The sequence below is a fragment of the Hypomesus nipponensis genome, chromosome 2 (genome assembly GCF_054491055.1).
Source record: "Hypomesus nipponensis isolate SF chromosome 2, ASM5449105v1, whole genome shotgun sequence".
In the NCBI taxonomy this organism is placed as follows: domain Eukaryota; kingdom Metazoa; phylum Chordata; class Actinopteri; order Osmeriformes; family Osmeridae; genus Hypomesus; species Hypomesus nipponensis.
In genome coordinates this window covers 14,777,501-14,794,186 of record NC_140362.1, presented here as the reverse complement: position 1 = coordinate 14,794,186, position 16,686 = coordinate 14,777,501, and the positions used below count along the sequence as shown (strand labels likewise).

Genomic DNA, 16,686 nt, shown 5'->3' with positions numbered 1-16,686 from the left:
GAAATGTAGGGCTTTGTCTGTTCGACTTGATGTAAAGAACACTGACTTGACAACATACTCATATTTTGGACTTGTCAACATTTACAATTCGACACATAGTCATATAAAATGCACACATAGCAAGAGTACAAGTCAATGTACACTGTTGCTCTGTGTAGATACACTGTACTCTGTCTAAAGTCCAAACCACATTCTTAATGTTTACCTGAGAGGGTAAATAAAGAAAACCCATCATAAATGCTATGGGTACTGGCTATGGAAAAATAAACAATGAGTATTTTGTTTTGCTCATAATAAATATTGCTCTGCCTATTGTAAACACTTAAGGGAGAAACTTTCTCCCTTTTCCTGAGGCCCCCAACACAAAAGCTGTTCCGAGTTTTGTGTCTGGACCCCCATCAGAATGTATCATGGAGTATGTACATGAGGTATAATCACACATACCATCTAAAGTGCTTTCCAGTAAACCGCGATGTTTGATTTCCATTGTTTGCATCATAATGGTCACGGCTACCAAGCGCTCGCTGGATGCCGCGACGTGTGTCCCGCCCACGCTGAGGGAAAACACTCCAGAGCCTGCATTGTGTCACAGGAATTCTCATTTGCCAACATTGAACAGATTACAATCAAAACACTGAGGGCCCAGCTGAAGTCTGAAGTGTGGCCCAAATATCCACAAACAGTGTGGCCAACGGATGGAAGGACAGAGTGAATAAGGAAGGACACTTCAATGTTCCTTGAGGGTTTAGGGTGGTTTAGCTGCAGTTATATGGGCATAAGACAAGCCCTCTATGAAGCCCCCTATACAAAATCAATTTGATTTGACTTGTGCCAATGTGTGTAACCTATGTAGGCCTATCGTCTTACAAAGAAAAGACTAACCTCACATGACATTTTGAAATATCATCTTTATTTGAAATATCATCTGTTTTTCTGTCTGATGCTTCACAGGTAGGGCAGGCTACATTCACTGTGTTCACCTTAGGGAAAATGTCTGAGGAAATTAACACACACAAACACACATATACACAGTTGGGAGTGAACTACTACATTAGTGTAGTAGTTGGGAGTGAACTAGTTGGGAGTGAACTATTATATTCTATAATGCTGTGCTATACAGTGGAGTCTGGAGGTTCTGGTGAGTGGGAGTGGGTTGAATCCCTGTCAGATCTGCAGTCAGTAACTTGTCTCTACGTTACGCAACCGAGCTTGATTATACTTGTTGTTGTTAATGCTGTGATTTATAACACGGTGTTCCAACGGCCCGCCATTTGCCAAAGAATGTTGCTAAGTAAAAGAACTCACAAACAGAGCTTTCCTCTGATGTGAATGTTGAGTAGGATTATATAAACCAACCACTTGTAGCATTCATCTACAAATGTGTTTGCTTATAAGACATCAACAGCATTTCTTTCAAAATAATTATTTTGTATTTAAATAATTTGTGTTTAATGCTTTATTTTGATTGGAAGCAGAGTGATGTCTCAAAAGAAAAGACAGTTCATAACATATCACTTGTAACTCACTGCTACTTGTGAAAATGTGAAGTAAAAAAAACGACTTGTTCTTGCGGGAGCTTCTTGAAAAGTGGTCATGATTTATGTTTGACTGCGGGTCAGGTTTCCCAGGGCAAGTCCTTGTAACAAAGCTATTGTACGAGTTGACAGAATGGATAGTACTATCTCCAACAGAAACAATAACACAAGTCTCACACAATTCCGCCCTCTGTCACTTGCGGTGCCCTCTTTGCTTAGTCCACCAAAATTGATGAGTTCAATGTCAAAGACACTAAAACAAGACGCATAATTACTGATATATTGTAATCACAGAGCAGGTTAGAAGACCTGGGGGGTCAAAACCTTCTCTGATAATTAATAAAATAACAATATAACCTTGGACATCGTTACTCGAACATGAATAGCAGTCATGTAGGTCAGGTGAATGATGTCTTGAAGGCTGTAGTGAAGGAGAGGGGTTTTGAACTGTGGGCGAACTGAAGTGGGCTGAGAGGACACAGTATTAAGTTCAAACATGTGATATGTACAGGTAATGAAATGCTCTGTATACAAAGCAGAAGGACTAAAGAGAGCTTATCGACTAATTTAATTGACACAAGAAACTTGCTCAAATCTCTCTCTCCTTGTGTGTACAGTACCGCTATCTCACCTTGATGAAGAGTAAAATGCATCTCGAGAAACAGAGCCTTTCATAGAACTTGAATTACGATATCAAACATACTTGAGACACATGTCATTGCCCACTCCCTAGTGCACCAAAGTCCCAGTCCCAAACCACAGGCCCAGTGGTGTGGCTATCCTATAAGCTGGCCACCATCCAGTAGCGTCCTAGCAGACTGGCTCAAGTCCAAAAGTGGGCAAACCCACCATGGCGTTTGATCCCCGGGGTCGGCTCCAGCCAGACCAGGCATTGTGTCCCAAACAATGCGCCCCAGACCCACTGAACTATAAACATTATCCCTTTGTGGGCTGTTCCCTGGAGACACCCACGGTCAGGAAACTGGACTCCTGTTCAAATTTAGAAAGTCAATACCTCCTTCTCTCTGTGCTGACTTGGCATGCAAGATTGTTACTGATAGGGCAGGAATGTCGCTGTCGCTGAGGTAATCTTTAATTTATAGTCTGTCGAGAATGCAAAGCCAGTTAGTGGGGTATGTCTTGAAGCTTGATTTGGAAGCCTAACTTGTACTGATACACAAGGAATTTCTAATATAAGACATAAGGAAGAATTTGTGTTTCTCAAGTTGTAATTAAAGTGCAATTAAATTCAGCTTGCAGGCAGAAACTTACAGCTATACTTATGGTATCTGTAAAGTCATCATTCTCTTGATACTCAATTCCTGCAGTACTTCATCCTGACCAGTTGAGAGCAGTAGTCAAGGTTTATTGGAGTACAACGACCATCCCCCCCTCGAGAGGCCTTCCTGTTCCCTATCGGATCAGCTGACTGTGTGTGATGGTCAGGAGACCTCTGTAGCAGCTAGCTCACGACCTGTTCAGCAATTATGAACAGTGATCCTTAACACGGACTGAATACTGAATATTGTAAACTATCAACAATTATTTTCATTTGAAGTAAGGTAAGACTCCCGAAAATGTAATTAGCTAGCAAAAGTTAGCTTTCTCCTTGGTCTGTTGTGCTGTTGATTGCTTCTACTTCTGTTTGCTAAGCTAGCTAATAGCGTACAAAGTCGTGTAATCCTGTACGTCAAGCTACAACGCAAGCTGAAATTCGACTTTAATGTGGCTGTTAAAATATCTAGTTCCTAGCCAATGTTCGACCCCTGCATGATAAATTACAAGTTGCAATTGCAAACTAGGCCCATCTCCACAAGTCGCAAATGTCAGAGAGAGCTGTCAGCCAGTGTCACAGTGAACTGTCATTCCTTCATTAAGGTTGCTTGTGGGGCCAGGCTCTCTTAATAATAAAAAGAAAATAACATTTTCAGCTGGTTACCATGAATATTTCTGTCTTTCAGGCCTCCTGCACACTCCAGTGACCTGTTCAGAATTGTTGTCAGTCTGTAGCAGCCATGACAGAGTTTTGGTTGATTTCTGCTCCTGGAGAGAAGACATGCCAGCAAACCTGGGACAAGATGATGGTGGCCACAACAAAAACCAATAGCATCTCTACCAACAACAAGTTCAACATACCAGACCTCAAGGTTTGTTTACCTTTCTTATGGCGTTGTGTATATTCTTTAAAAGCCTGAGTCTGTTGAATCTGAATTTTGTTGGGCTGCAATGTAATCTACATTTTGAATGCATATCATCTGGATTGCTGGTTGTGCTTTGAATCCCTTCAAATTTTGGGGATGCGCTTGTTTAATTGATCTTCGTGGGGGGATCGTTCCCAGCCAGTAGTGCCAAACGTACCAAAGACCCACCCATCTGGCCAGGCACACGTTCTAAATTAAACTCAAAATGTATTTAAAAGGATTTGAAGCATCAGATTTACAGACGGATCCTGGCCTCAGTACTCCCCATCCCGTGGGTTGAGGGACCTCGCTGACCTCTCGCCACGCGGGCTTGGGATGTTTTCTTGGAACTGTTTGCGACGCACTAAGGAGTTCCGACAAAAGAGTCGCTGTCCTAAAAACACGGGCCCCCCCTGCACGTCACAGGCAACCGACGAGGCCCCTCAAGTCTCTATCAAAACACTGTCCTGCAGGCCCCACAAAGACCAGCCCTCTGTCCCAGGACTGCACAGCCCAATCACTCACGTGGTCTTGCTTGTGTCTTTTTCTTCTCATCCAGGTGGGAACGCTCGATGTCCTAGTGGGCCTGTCTGACGAGCTGGCCAAACTGGACCAGTTTGTTGAAAGGTAGGGCCAACTCTTGTATTCCTCCAACCAGCACTGAATATGGTTATAATCAGTGCCAAATTGGGACTGTAGGCCAAGCGGTTGGTAGGAGTGTTATCGACATAGCACAGGTCCCTCGCTACACATCCATTTCAGAACTATTGATATCAGATCAGCTAAATGATAGAGGTGCATTATAAGCACAGAGAAAGGTGTTGGGCTGGACGGACAAGCCACAGAGTGTTTTTGTTGAGATGCAGCATGCTGGACCTGTGAGGGCCGGTCAGTCTCTGATCCTTGAAGCCTGGACCCAGGCCCAGCCCTCTAATCCCTTCCCTGCCTTGTAGAAAGGAGGAATTTCACACAGACATGAGTCTACCAGGCCCTGCGGACTAAAGTTAGCAATTTGCAGTTGGGTGACACATCAGCATCTCTTTCCTGGGTGATATTTAAACCTGGTGACTTATGGGCTTTTTGGTGGTTTTGAAGAAGTTATTTATAAACGTTGGAAAACCTGAGGTCCAAAACTCACACATCCTGGGCTTCCTCTGATGAGCGCCTGGGAAAGGCCAACATTAGCTGGAAGCCCCAGAGGAACCACAGACTACAGAAGCCTGCGGCCATTCCTCCTAACCCAGCCTCTGGCCTGTACTTGTACTGTGCCATTTCAAACAAAACTGTTCAATTCGATATCAATCTCTGAAATACAATTTCAGGTTTAGCGTATAATATCCCATTGAACATTTTAAAGCTATTACTTTCTCATTTCATTTGTGGTGGCACCATAATCACTGAATAGCTCCAGAGGCATGCTGTTTGCAGGGTACAGGGGTGACATGGGATCTCGATCCTCAAACAGACATTTACCTGGCTTGGTATTTCATTATGCAGACATCATTGTCCTTCATGAATTGTTTTCTATCATGAACAGTGTTCGGCATACAAATCTGTTATTGGTTCTTCACATAATAATGTAATATCAAATGAGCACATGAGTGGTCAGTTCTACACATCTTGACACGTGTTGGACTATAAACGTATATTTGTATTAAAGTATGGATATAACTGCACGGTCACATGTTATAAGCCCCGACCTAAGGCCCGAGAGTAGGGCTAAACTGGAGAGCGAGGAGAGCGCAGCGATGCTCTACATGCGTCGCTCGGTTCGGACGGTCCGCTTTGATGCCTTTGAACAACGTGTGTTATGAAAACATACTACCCTGAATGGGCCTACCAGCAGTGTGTGATCCTTTTGATGTTGCTGGGCTCCTGCCGAGCCTGCCTGCCTCACTGTCTCCTGGCTGTTCACAGTGTGGTGAGGAAAGTGGCTCAGTACATGGCCGATGTGCTGGAGGACAGCCGGGACAAGGTCCAGGAGAACCTGCTGGCTAACGGAGGTAAGCTAGCTCAGGCTACTGGAGCTAAGTTGACTTTGAACAGCAGGCCTCTGGTCACACACTGCCATACTTGCGGTGCACTTGATTTATACTATACATCACGTTGACCCTCCCTTCCCCCCTCCTCCCTCCCAGTGGACCTGGTCACCTATATCACACGGTTCCAGTGGGACATGGCTAAGTACCCCATCAAACAGTCCTTGAAGAACATCTCTGAAATCATTTCTAAGGCAAGTCACACCCTGCCCCCTCACAGACAGTTTACCTGCTGCCTTTTAATTCAGTCTGTCAGTACCTTCTATGTTGAGTGAGTATGCTGGGGAGCATTCTCTGAGCATATCTCCGTGTTCGTTCTCCTCTACAGCAAGTGACCCAAATTGACAACGACCTGAAGGCCAGGGCGTCTGCCTACAACAACCTGAAGGGAAACCTGCAGAACCTGGAGAGGAAGAATGCGTGAGTCCTACCTCACACAGACCCCTGACCCCTGAGTCTGGAACCCTCTTTTATTTGATCTTGTCCAAGTGTTAGGGAAACATATTCGTTTGTAAAACCAAGCAATATTCATATTAAAGACCCTCATAGAAGATATAATATCCCTCATATGTACAGTACCAGTCAACATTTTGGACACATTTTCCCATTCAATTTAAGGAAAATGTGTCCAAACGTTTGACTGGTACTGTATGCATCTCGAAACAATGATCATTTCGAGCTATATTTTGTCAGAACTCTTTTTGTTGTATGCGATTGGTGTTCTGCAATACTGCTGTCTCTCACTAGGGGGAGCCTCCTGACCAGAAGTCTTGCTGACATTGTCAAGAAGGATGACTTTGTTGTTGACTCCGAGTACCTGATCACTATGCTGGTGGTTGTACCGAAGTAAGACTTTCTACCGCCACTTAATGTCAAATCGTATGAATCTAATTTGTTCAAGGCCAGTTGTTGGACAGCAGAGGTGTTCTGATGAACTATACTGAACTAACTGTCCTCCTTTAGGACTGGTTATGCTGACTGGCAGAAGAACTATGAAACTCTTGCTGAGATGGTGGTGCCCAGATCCACCAAGTAAGTTCATATTGGAGATCAAGATCAGGAACCTGCATAATTAGGTTGATTGTTTAACTAGACTGCTTTTAGGTATTTATGTATGCGTTAGGTATATATTTATGTATCTGTGTGTGTGTGTTTGTGTGTGTGAAACAGCCTGCTGTTTGAGGACCATGACAGCGGACTCTTCAGCGTGACTCTCTTCAGGAAGGCCCTCGACGACTTCAAACACAAGGCCAGGGAGAACAGGTAAGCTCCCACCGCCTTCGTCCAGGACACAGGCACACACACACACACACGTTCTGGTCCCTGAACTCTGACCCCTGACCCCGCCTCTGACCCCAGGTTCACAGTGAGGGACTTCCAGTACAACGAGGAGGAGCTGAAGGCCGACAAGGAGGAGATGACCCGGCTGTCCACGGACAAGAAGAAGCAGTTTGTACGCGTTCTCCAGACCTTCTTTTTTCAGTGCTTCGAAACTATACGGTCATTGGATAAATGCTGCGATTATGTCCCGCCCACGGACGCTCAGCGTCTCTGGGGGTGAATGGAGGAGCGGGCTCGCATGGATGCTGGGCTTCCGCGTGATGATTGGAGGGTCTGTCGAAAGACTGCGTCTCCTTTTGATGATTGACAGCAAATTTGTACTATAAAAAGTCGCCGTTCGAGCTCAGTCCCATCGCGGATTTTGCAAGTGTAGTCGAAAGACAAACTGCTGCAACCTATTTCTTGGTATTTGCTTGGAGAAATTGCGAGCCAATTTTCATCATACGTTTCATACAATTATACACCACATTTGTTGTTCAGTTTAACCTAATTCCCACATTTCCTTCGAGTTTAATATTGTTTCGTTAGATCGTTCGTTCATTCATTCATTTATACAGTAGGCTAAGTTAGTGTCAGGGGTGAACTAGCCAAATAAAGGGAAAATGTATATGATGTAGGCTGAAAATGAGCTTCCCCTATGTGAACGACCAGCAGCCCCCACTGTTCTAGATGCTTCGGTTATAGGAGGCCCCAGGGAGAATTGCCCCTGGCTTCACACGTGCAATGTGGCATGGCACAGTGACATGGGACAGTGCATGCTCTGCACATGCCTCAGTGGGACATTAGTGGGAGTAGCTGTAGTGAGCCCGTGGAGGCCTTAACCCTGGTCCTCCTCCTCTCTCTGCAGGGGCCTCTGGTTCGGTGGCTCAAAGTGAACTTCAGCGAGGCCTTCATTGCCTGGATCCACATCAAGGCTCTAAGGGTGTTTGTGGAATCTGTCCTCAGGTAATCGTGGTGGCCATTTTGTTACTGTCGTAAACCTTCAATGCCGTTTTGTTGTTCTCTCTGTTAGGGAAGAAGGGGGTGACCTGACATCAGTCTTGCTTAATTGTGTGTGTGTGTGTGTGTGTGTGTGTGTGTGTATGTGTGTGTCTCTACAGGTATGGGTTACCAGTAAACTTCCAGGCCATGCTTCTCCAGCCCAACAAGAAGAATGTGAAGAAGCTGCGGGAGGTTCTGTTCGACCTGTACAAGCACCTGGACAGCAGCGCAGCGGCCATCATGGACGTGAGTATGAGCGAAGGGACGACTGGAGTGGTGTGCACAGAATGGCCTCATTCACTTTTGTAGTGGTTTGCAGAGCTGCGGCAAGTAACAATGGGAATTCATGTGAGATGTGACCGTGTGTCTTGTGCCTCCAGTCTGCTATGGACATCCCTGGTCTGAACTTGAGTCAACAGGAGTACTACCCGTACGTCTACTACAAGATAGACTGCAACCTGCTGGACTTCAAAGTCTAACATCTCCTCCCGTTTGCCCTGTATTTAGGTTGAGAAGCTTTGAGTGCAAACTAACCTGTGTTTTGCTGTCTTCTTCGGCTTGTCTCGCTCCTTTACCCTGATCACCCCGCCTTCTTCCAGAAGGGGAGGGGTCTCATCGCCCCTAATAAGCCTTCCCCCAGCTTGTCTGGGGTACACTGCCCCCCAGTCCCCCCCCCCTGCCCCCCAGATCTGCATGCTCATTCCATGTGGTGTGAAAAAGCACTGAAAGAGCTTCTTCTGCCACTCTTAACTGTGTGGTCAAAAATCAAGTTGATGTTTGTTGTTTTTTTCTTTTTTGTTTACATTTTTTTTTATGGCAAAGTATTTACAGTGTGTGCTGACCTGAGGTGAAAGAGTCTATTGATTGGATTTTAATAAAGGTACAGAAGGATTATGGGTATTTTCAGTCATTCCTTCCACATGTGTGGTGCACGTTGATAGCTGAGTATTTCAGTGGTCCTCATTGTTAATTTGTGCTGTGAGTAATTTGGTCTTTTTTCTCATAAATCTAAGCACATCCGGTTTACTTGTTTTAAGGTAGTAGTCCATTCTGAAAAAATGTGTGTGACAAAATGTATTTGTCTCATGTTGTGTATATTTGATGTCAAAAGAGATATATATATATACGTGTGTGTATATGTGAACAACGTGTATGTCGTACATATTCAAAAATGAATAAATAATTTAAGGACTGGTATTTGTTTTAATTCATTTAGTAAATCAGAGCTATGATCAGTTTATTCTCTAGTTGGCCCGGAACTTGACTGGCTTTTAGACCATGCAAATAAATAGTCATATGACTGGCTGGTACCCATAACACTGCAAGGCGTCGGTCTTGGACGGATAAAGAAATAATCATTATTGTGTCGTACCAACACTGTTGAGATTTGAGGAAAACGTATTTCCCCAAATGTCTTCAAGTTGCTATTCTGATATCCTCCTTGTTCTCCCGCATCTATTTTCGTCATTGGCTCCTCTTGGACGATAGGATGAAAGGATGGCTAAGCAAGGAGATGCGGACGAGGGAGAACTGATAGACCCTGCGGTCCAGCAGGATGGTCCGTACCCTGGGCTGGCAAAGATGGATGGACGACAAGAAGGAGACGAACTGTCTCTGGAGGAGATTTTAATGCTATATAACCAACCGATCAACGAGGAGCAAGCTTGGGCAGTGTGCTATCAGTGCTGCCGGTCGTTGGCGCAGGGACATGGAAGGAGAAATTCTACCTCCGCCGCCGGTGCATCTGTGGTGGATTATGCGAAAAGGGTGGAAGGACCACGGGATGTGAGGATTCAGAGAGACGGGGCTGTTACTATACAGTATGAAGGCAGCGCAGGTACGCAGATACAAAGTAATAACACAATTTAATTTATAATGTACATCGGTATTGTGTTTTACATTGCATCCGAATATAGGCTATATCAACATGAATATAAAATAAACAATGTGATGAAAAAACGAAAAACGCTGGTGATTTTGGCCTCCACACATTGCTTTTATGTAAAGCAAGATAATCTTATCCAGGCTACATTTCATTTATCCCGGGCATAAATAAGTATTTTGAATCGAATAATTGGGTCCATGTTATGTCGATATAGTGGAACCAAAGCCTTAATATGAGGTGTTTAAATTTGAACCAGAAAAGCGATATAAACATTTGTAAACATACATGACTTGGTAATTCTTAAATCTGTTCTTGACAATGCCCTCCCAAGAGTCCACTCCAAGGTTGTCAGTTTTCCTTCCAGCATAATAAAACAATGGAGAGCTTTCTCTGGCATTTGCCGAAGACACCAGCTGTGACCAGTGTGGCCATGATGCTGAGGGAGTGTTCTCAATACTGTTTACAATGGCGTACAAACGCTCCGTTTACAAGTCATCATCATATGATATCACAGAAGTCGGAAGGAACCTTGAAATCTGTGACGGTCCATTATTTGATTTAGTGTGTTTGCATCAGTCAAGTGGGAAATATCCTGTCCTAGGTGAACGTGTTTTGTTTAGCAGTTAACACCAAAGGCACACTCAGTCTTTCCGTGGCTCAAAAAGCACACAACCTAGATACTCTGTGACATCTGCTAGACCTGTATGTGTGTGTGTGTGTGTGTAGGGGGGGGGGGGGGGGGGGGTCAGGTGAACTGTTGACGTTGTTTGCTGACACTCTGGATAGTGTTTAGCTGGCACGTGGTTTCTGCGCGGTATGTGTATTAGCCGGGTGTGTCTTAGTCTGTGTGTCTTGTCTTGTCTTAGTCAATGAGTGTGAAAGTAGACAAGCCTAGTTTCTCTTCTTGGCAATGCATCATTGGTTACATCCCCCTTCTTTTGATGTGTACTGTAATCTCACCTGCTTGTCTTGAAAGCAAAGCGTAAGAGCACAGAGCACAGTGTATAGGTACAGTGTATATAGGTAGCTTATGTTATGCCTGTCAGCATCATCCTGTTGATGGACTATCTATTAGGCCTAACCTATCTACCCCATGGGAGCAGTGCATGTTGCTCTTTACTGGGTTATGCACTTCATAGTGCAGGCCTGAGTCAATGGGTTTGGCCTTTAGTGTGCATACGATCCCCTTAATCAGCTTTAGGGAGTGGAGCATTTGTTATTGGAGGTTGAGTGTTACATTTAGTCATTGTAGCAGACGCTCTTATCCAGAGCGATTTACAGTAATTACAGGGACATTCCCCCCGAGGCAAGTAGGGTCAACTGCGTTGCCCAAGGAAACAACGTCATTTTGGCACAGCCAGGAATCGAACCGACAACCTTCTGATTAATAGCCCAATTCCCTAACCGCTCAGCCATCTGACCCCCCATGTTGTGTTGAGTGTTGAGCGTGTCAAGAACAGGCTTGGAACAACATATATTCCAGATTTCATCTGGCGATTAAAACCAGTTCTCTTTTGAATCCAGAATTAATTTCTAGTTTGATCGGTGTTAGAAGTTGAGCACATGCACAGAAGGGATTCACACATGCGTCTTGAAAGGGTGTGATGTGTTACACTCACCCTTATAAAGAAAGGTTCTAATTAGAACAGAAAAGGGTGTTACAGCTTGATGCCGAAAGAGAATGTTTTTTAGTTCCAAAAATGATATTTTTCCTCAGGGTTCTTCAAAGAATCTCTCGTGAACTGGCCATTCAGAGAAACAAATAGATGCCTCTTAGCATCATTGACAGCATACTTTCACACTGCGATGCCCCTTCTCTAGTGCTCACAAGTATCTCTCCATGTTTTGTCATATTGTGCCATATGACAACACAATGCAGTGTTTGTAGGATGCAAGCCCACCTATCTGTCTGCATGGTCATGTTACTGGAGTAATGCGTGCTTTATGACCGTAATGTGGCTCAGTGGAACATCCATCGTTGCCTCGGTGAATGAGCTGTATTGATGCCTCATGGCTGGCGTATGTCGGCCTGACGCAGGCATGCAGTGTCATCACCAATCACATGCCACAAACCCATGGGGGGAAATGAAGAATATCTTTCATTAACCGTGACCTACTTCCTGTGAGGGAGTCTGGAAGATGCCTTCCTCAGGAGGAAGGCAACGTAAGCTGAGGAGAGATAGGAACATGTGATCATTAGGCCTTCCAGGCGGCCGAGGTTGGAGATCAGTACTGTGTTTACTCTGAAACTCCACATCTCTGTTGACCCGAGGGAGAGGAACGTTCACACCAGTTTCAGAGTTTCTCATCGCGTTTAATCACTTATCCTCTTTGCTATATTTTGCTGTTGATGATGAAATGACCATAATGAATCCTCGTTTTCTTCTCCCAACAGGTAAATACAGCCTTTGCACATCAACAGAGGTGAGTGGTGTAACTGCGTGTACATTTATTTACCTTTGGCGTGGACTCAGGTTTTATCCATTACGGTTTACCTCGAGTGATTCAGAAGCTGTGTGTTCAGGAGGGTGTTGGCAGCGTCAGTAGAGCTTTTCCAACATGAAGAGACTAGCCTGATGAATCCTCACCAACCCAACCAGTTACAGTCAGCATGAGAAAGATAGAGTTCACATTGTGGAGGTATTCAACTCAGACGGCCAGAGGAGGATCCCTGATGCCTGTAGCCGCCTGTCAGACAGGCTGGGTATGCTGGATATGCTGACAGCACTGTGTGTCACCTGTGCTCCTCCTTACCTGACAGGAAACAGTTTGTTCTGGCACGGCCTGACAGGCCACACCCCCTCTGAAGACACTCTAGTGAGGCCTGATGACTCAAACCAGAGTGTCTGTCCAGCGCAGGGGTGTCCAACTCCGGTCCTCGAGGGATGCTGCCCTGCATGTTTTAGATGTTTCCCTGATCCAGCACACCTGATTCAAATGATTGGTCGTTGGCCATTTAATTGAATCAGGTGTGTTGGAGCAGGGAAACATCTAAAACATGCAGGACAGCGGCCCTCAAGGACCGGAGTTGGACACCCCTGGTCTAGCGTTGTCCCTGCAACCACTGCACACAAGACGGAGGGAATTCTGTTTTTTTTACAACCCACTCTGATGGTTACAGTAAAAGGTATTTTGTCAGGTCTGACATTACCAGCCTGTTATTAGGTTGTTTCTCTCCAGTGTGGCTGCCTGGTCTATATGGCCTCCCGCTAGCCCAGCCTCGGGCCCCCCAGCTGGGCTCACACGCAGGCTAAAGGCCACTCTGCCAAGGCCTGGTTTTGATACTGCTGAAGCTGGGTGACATTTAAGGCCTGATTTGACGTGCCATGGAAATGTGTCATGTCCTTTCCAAGCAATCCCCCATAACCCCTGCAGTACACAATCCCCACTTTTATGTTCTATGTTCAGATAGAGGAAAAACCAGAATATCTATTTTTAAGACATGTAGAGATAGGGGGATTTAGTTTATGATAATCTTTGGTCAGTCTACGCAGGGTTGGGTGTGCTGTGGGAAAATGTGCTTGATTGTCGCGTAATGGAGCTGTGGGAGCAGATGGCAAAAGAAAAGAACACACACATTCACACACACACATGCACGCACACGCACGCACACGTACACACACGTACACACACACACATGCACACACAAACACGCACTCACACACACACACACACACACACACACACACACACACACACACACACACACACACACACACTCCCATGCAGGCTGTGAGCAGTGTTTACTGCAGAGCTAGAAAATCTGAAACTGCATTGACAAATCCCTGCTAAGGAGCTTTGCGGCCAGCCAATGAGACGAGTTCTCATGCTGCAGAGTGTGGTGAGAGGCTGGATGTAGACAGGGAAGCACACCATTTGTTCATGGGGTCTTTCACACCAAGTCTGGATGGACTGGGTCCACCTTGACCTGTATCCAGGAACCCCTGGCCCTCTCTGGGTCTGTTTTAGTTTGCTGTTCCCACCTAAAATATCTATGCAATGTCAACCCCTCAGTGGTCAAATGTAGAATGCTCTTCAGCTTGTTTTTGTGAATGGGCTTCCTAATAGTTGTGTAAGTGACCATAGCCATGCCCAGAACCCTCATGTTAAACTGGGCTCCTTATGGAAGCGTGACAGAAGCCAGTAAACTGGGTGTATAGCCTTGCATCCATTATAGCGGCAAGCTCAGGCAGCCCAGGCTGTAGAAAACGTCGAGGAGAGGAGATCACATGGTCCATGTTGGCGTGTGTTATCCCTGCATGGCCAGAGAGGCGTTAACTCTGTGTGAAGTCTACCAAGAGGAGCGCTATGTCGGAGGGGAACATTGGACTGGAAAGTCAGATGATGCTCTCTGGTCGACAGTGAGTGTGTTCAGCATGTCAACAAGGAGGCAGTGATACTACAATCTTTCTCGCTCTCGCACTCTCTCCCTTTCTCTTTTTCTCTGCCATTCTGCCTTTCCACTGTCTCTCTCTCTCCCCCCTTCTCTCTCTCTCTCGTCTTCTGACTGTTCTGCTGTAAAGGCCCCAGGCTTTGTCAGACCTCTCTGGTCTCATGACGGCCTGTCTCTAGAGGTGGATTAGGCTTCCATCCGCCCCTGGGCCTCCAGGCAACATTGAACTCTTCAGGGTGATTGGTTACTTAATGTCTGCCTTTGAAGTTTAGAGGGGGGATTAAAGGCTAACAGTTTTAATGATCAGATTCAGTGTTGAATGTAAACAAGCATTCTATTGGACTTCGGAGTTTTGTTTTAGTGTGTGTTTATGGTTGAGTGAGATCAGTGTTTGGTCTGTCTGGTGTGCAAATATCTTAAATAAAGCAGACCTTAGGTCATAGGACTGAGAGCTCTGTCTCCAGCCCTCATGATTTTTGGGTTATCACTGGTCAATCTTTGAGATTTCTTTAATACTTTATGAAGTATCACATGTTTACAGTACAGTACTATTATGGTATAGTTTTCTTTGCACCCGTTGAAAGATGAATTACTACTATTAAACATGGATTATACAACGGATTAAACAACACATGAATGAGTTTAGTTAAGTAGTTTATAATGGAGCGTATAATATGGTAATAGCTGTGGTGTTTCTGTACTTCATAAATTGCCGGGTTCGAGAAGCAGGTATCTTCCTGTACGATATCTGTCAAGGAAAAGATTTAAGCACTCCACTTCCTGTTTACCAGTTTCTTGACCTCTTATGCCCTCTTTCCTTTCATACCAATGAGGAGGAAGTATTGCAGTTAAACCTCCGACTTTCCTCAAATCTTTTAATTCCTTAAAACCAGTTTGTGCTGATCTTGAACATTCTCAATAGGCCTTGCAGAATGTGGATGGATATCAGCACCGCTCTGCTGGACTAATGCCCGACTAGTTCTGACCCTCTGAGAACCAGGATGTCAGGGAACCCAACACCTGTCCGCCATATTCACCCTTTCCCACATGTGTAAAGTGAGATTTTCTGTATGTAAAAACATAGTTCCGTTCAAATGAAACTAGATCTTTTCAGACGTGTAGGGAAGGTGGATGATACTGGGAAAACAAAGGCTGGAGACGGGAGCAGCCTGGAGGGTGACAGGCATAGGGCCGTCTTTGTGTATGAAGTGAATAGGAATGCTCTGCCAGCAGGGTTGACCAGGGAGAAGGAGTATCTGTGGTTTTCCATGCATGACAGAGGGAACATGACATAATAACCCATCACCTCACCCTCTCGTTGGATCACTGTCCCCTCTGGTGGATTCCAATGCTCTGCTGCAGCACCAACGCAGATTATATTACATAACCCACTCACAAATCCATGTTTATTATAGTTTTCCGACAAATTACCAGACGATAAGTACTAAACAATGACAAATGATAAAAAATCTAGCTAAACATTGCTATTAAAAAGAATGGATCTATGTTATGTAATGTCCTTCAGATGTAAAGAACCGTGAGTCATGTTTCAATAAGATAGCGCTGTCTCACGTATGTATCAACTTAGAAGAATGCAAGTAACAGTCAAACTAGCATAGTATCAGCCATAAACATAGTGATAGTCTTGTGCCTTGCCCTGTCCTCCAGGTATATGAACAGGGCCCTCATGGCTGTGTGTGACCCTGCAGGTGATCGAGTCTCTGGGCATCATGATCTACAAGGCTCTGGACTTTGGTCTGAAGGAGAACGAGGAGCGTGAGCTGAGCCCGCCGCTGGAGCAGCTCATCGACATGATGACCAACATGGGGGAGGCGGAGCGCGAGGCGGAGAGCGAGGCCTGCCCCGACGAGGGCTACGAGGCCACCGAGGAAGAGGAGGAGGGCGAGGACGCCGACGGCGTCACCCTCAGCAGCACCCGGGGCTACCGCCACATCCTCAGGGTAGGTGCTGACTTCGCCAGCACCAAAAAAGGATTGAAGATGGGTTTAAGTTGAGATGATGGTACCATTCTAATCTGTCTCTGTCTCTCTCTGTCTCTCTCTCTTTCTCTCTCTCTCTCTCTCTCTCTCTCCCTCTCTCTCCCTCTCTCTCTGGTCCTGGTAGATGTGCACGTCCCACCTCCCCAGCCCAGCTGATGCCCCCGTCCACTACCAGGCCGTGTGCCGAGCGCTCTACGCTGAGACCAGGGAGCTGCGCACCTTCCTGGAGAAGATCAGGAGTGCCAAAGAGGTACCGTCACCTGAATCATCTGAATCCCTGCAGATTAGTCCAGTCTGTGGTGCTGTACCGTTACCTGAATCATCTGAATCCC

General features: G+C 45.5%; 2 protein-coding genes across 3 annotated transcripts in view; both read left to right on the top strand.

Moving 5' to 3' along the window:
* The first annotated feature begins 2,938 nt into the window (after nucleotides 1-2,938).
* Nucleotides 2,939-8,970, top strand: atp6v1c1a (ATPase H+ transporting V1 subunit C1a). Of its 2 annotated transcripts, none has more exons than XM_084708096.1 (13): nucleotides 2,939-3,097; nucleotides 3,497-3,682; nucleotides 4,275-4,342; nucleotides 5,633-5,718; nucleotides 5,854-5,948; nucleotides 6,083-6,174; nucleotides 6,502-6,600; nucleotides 6,718-6,786; nucleotides 6,925-7,017; nucleotides 7,114-7,207; nucleotides 7,943-8,040; nucleotides 8,196-8,322; nucleotides 8,457-8,970. In XM_084708096.1, the coding sequence occupies exons 2-13, from the start codon at nucleotides 3,551-3,553 to the stop codon at nucleotides 8,553-8,555; spliced, it is 1,152 nt and encodes a 383-aa protein (XP_084564222.1). In that variant the 5' UTR covers nucleotides 2,939-3,097; nucleotides 3,497-3,550; the 3' UTR covers nucleotides 8,556-8,970. The 2 variants fall into 2 exon arrangements, with proteins under 2 accessions (XP_084564222.1, XP_084564229.1); XM_084708103.1 differs by having other exon boundaries at nucleotides 2,950-3,092.
* A 583-nt stretch (nucleotides 8,971-9,553) lies between these two features.
* The window catches only part of spire1b (spire-type actin nucleation factor 1b), a 20,171-nt gene continuing 13,038 nt past the window's right edge, over nucleotides 9,554-16,686 (top strand). The window contains exons 1-4 of the mRNA XM_084708087.1: nucleotides 9,554-9,913; nucleotides 12,357-12,385; nucleotides 16,064-16,315; nucleotides 16,479-16,604. Coding sequence (XP_084564213.1) covers nucleotides 9,574-9,913; nucleotides 12,357-12,385; nucleotides 16,064-16,315; nucleotides 16,479-16,604 — 747 coding nt within the window. The 5' untranslated portion in view covers nucleotides 9,554-9,573. The remainder of the gene's footprint in view (nucleotides 9,914-12,356; nucleotides 12,386-16,063; nucleotides 16,316-16,478; nucleotides 16,605-16,686) is intronic.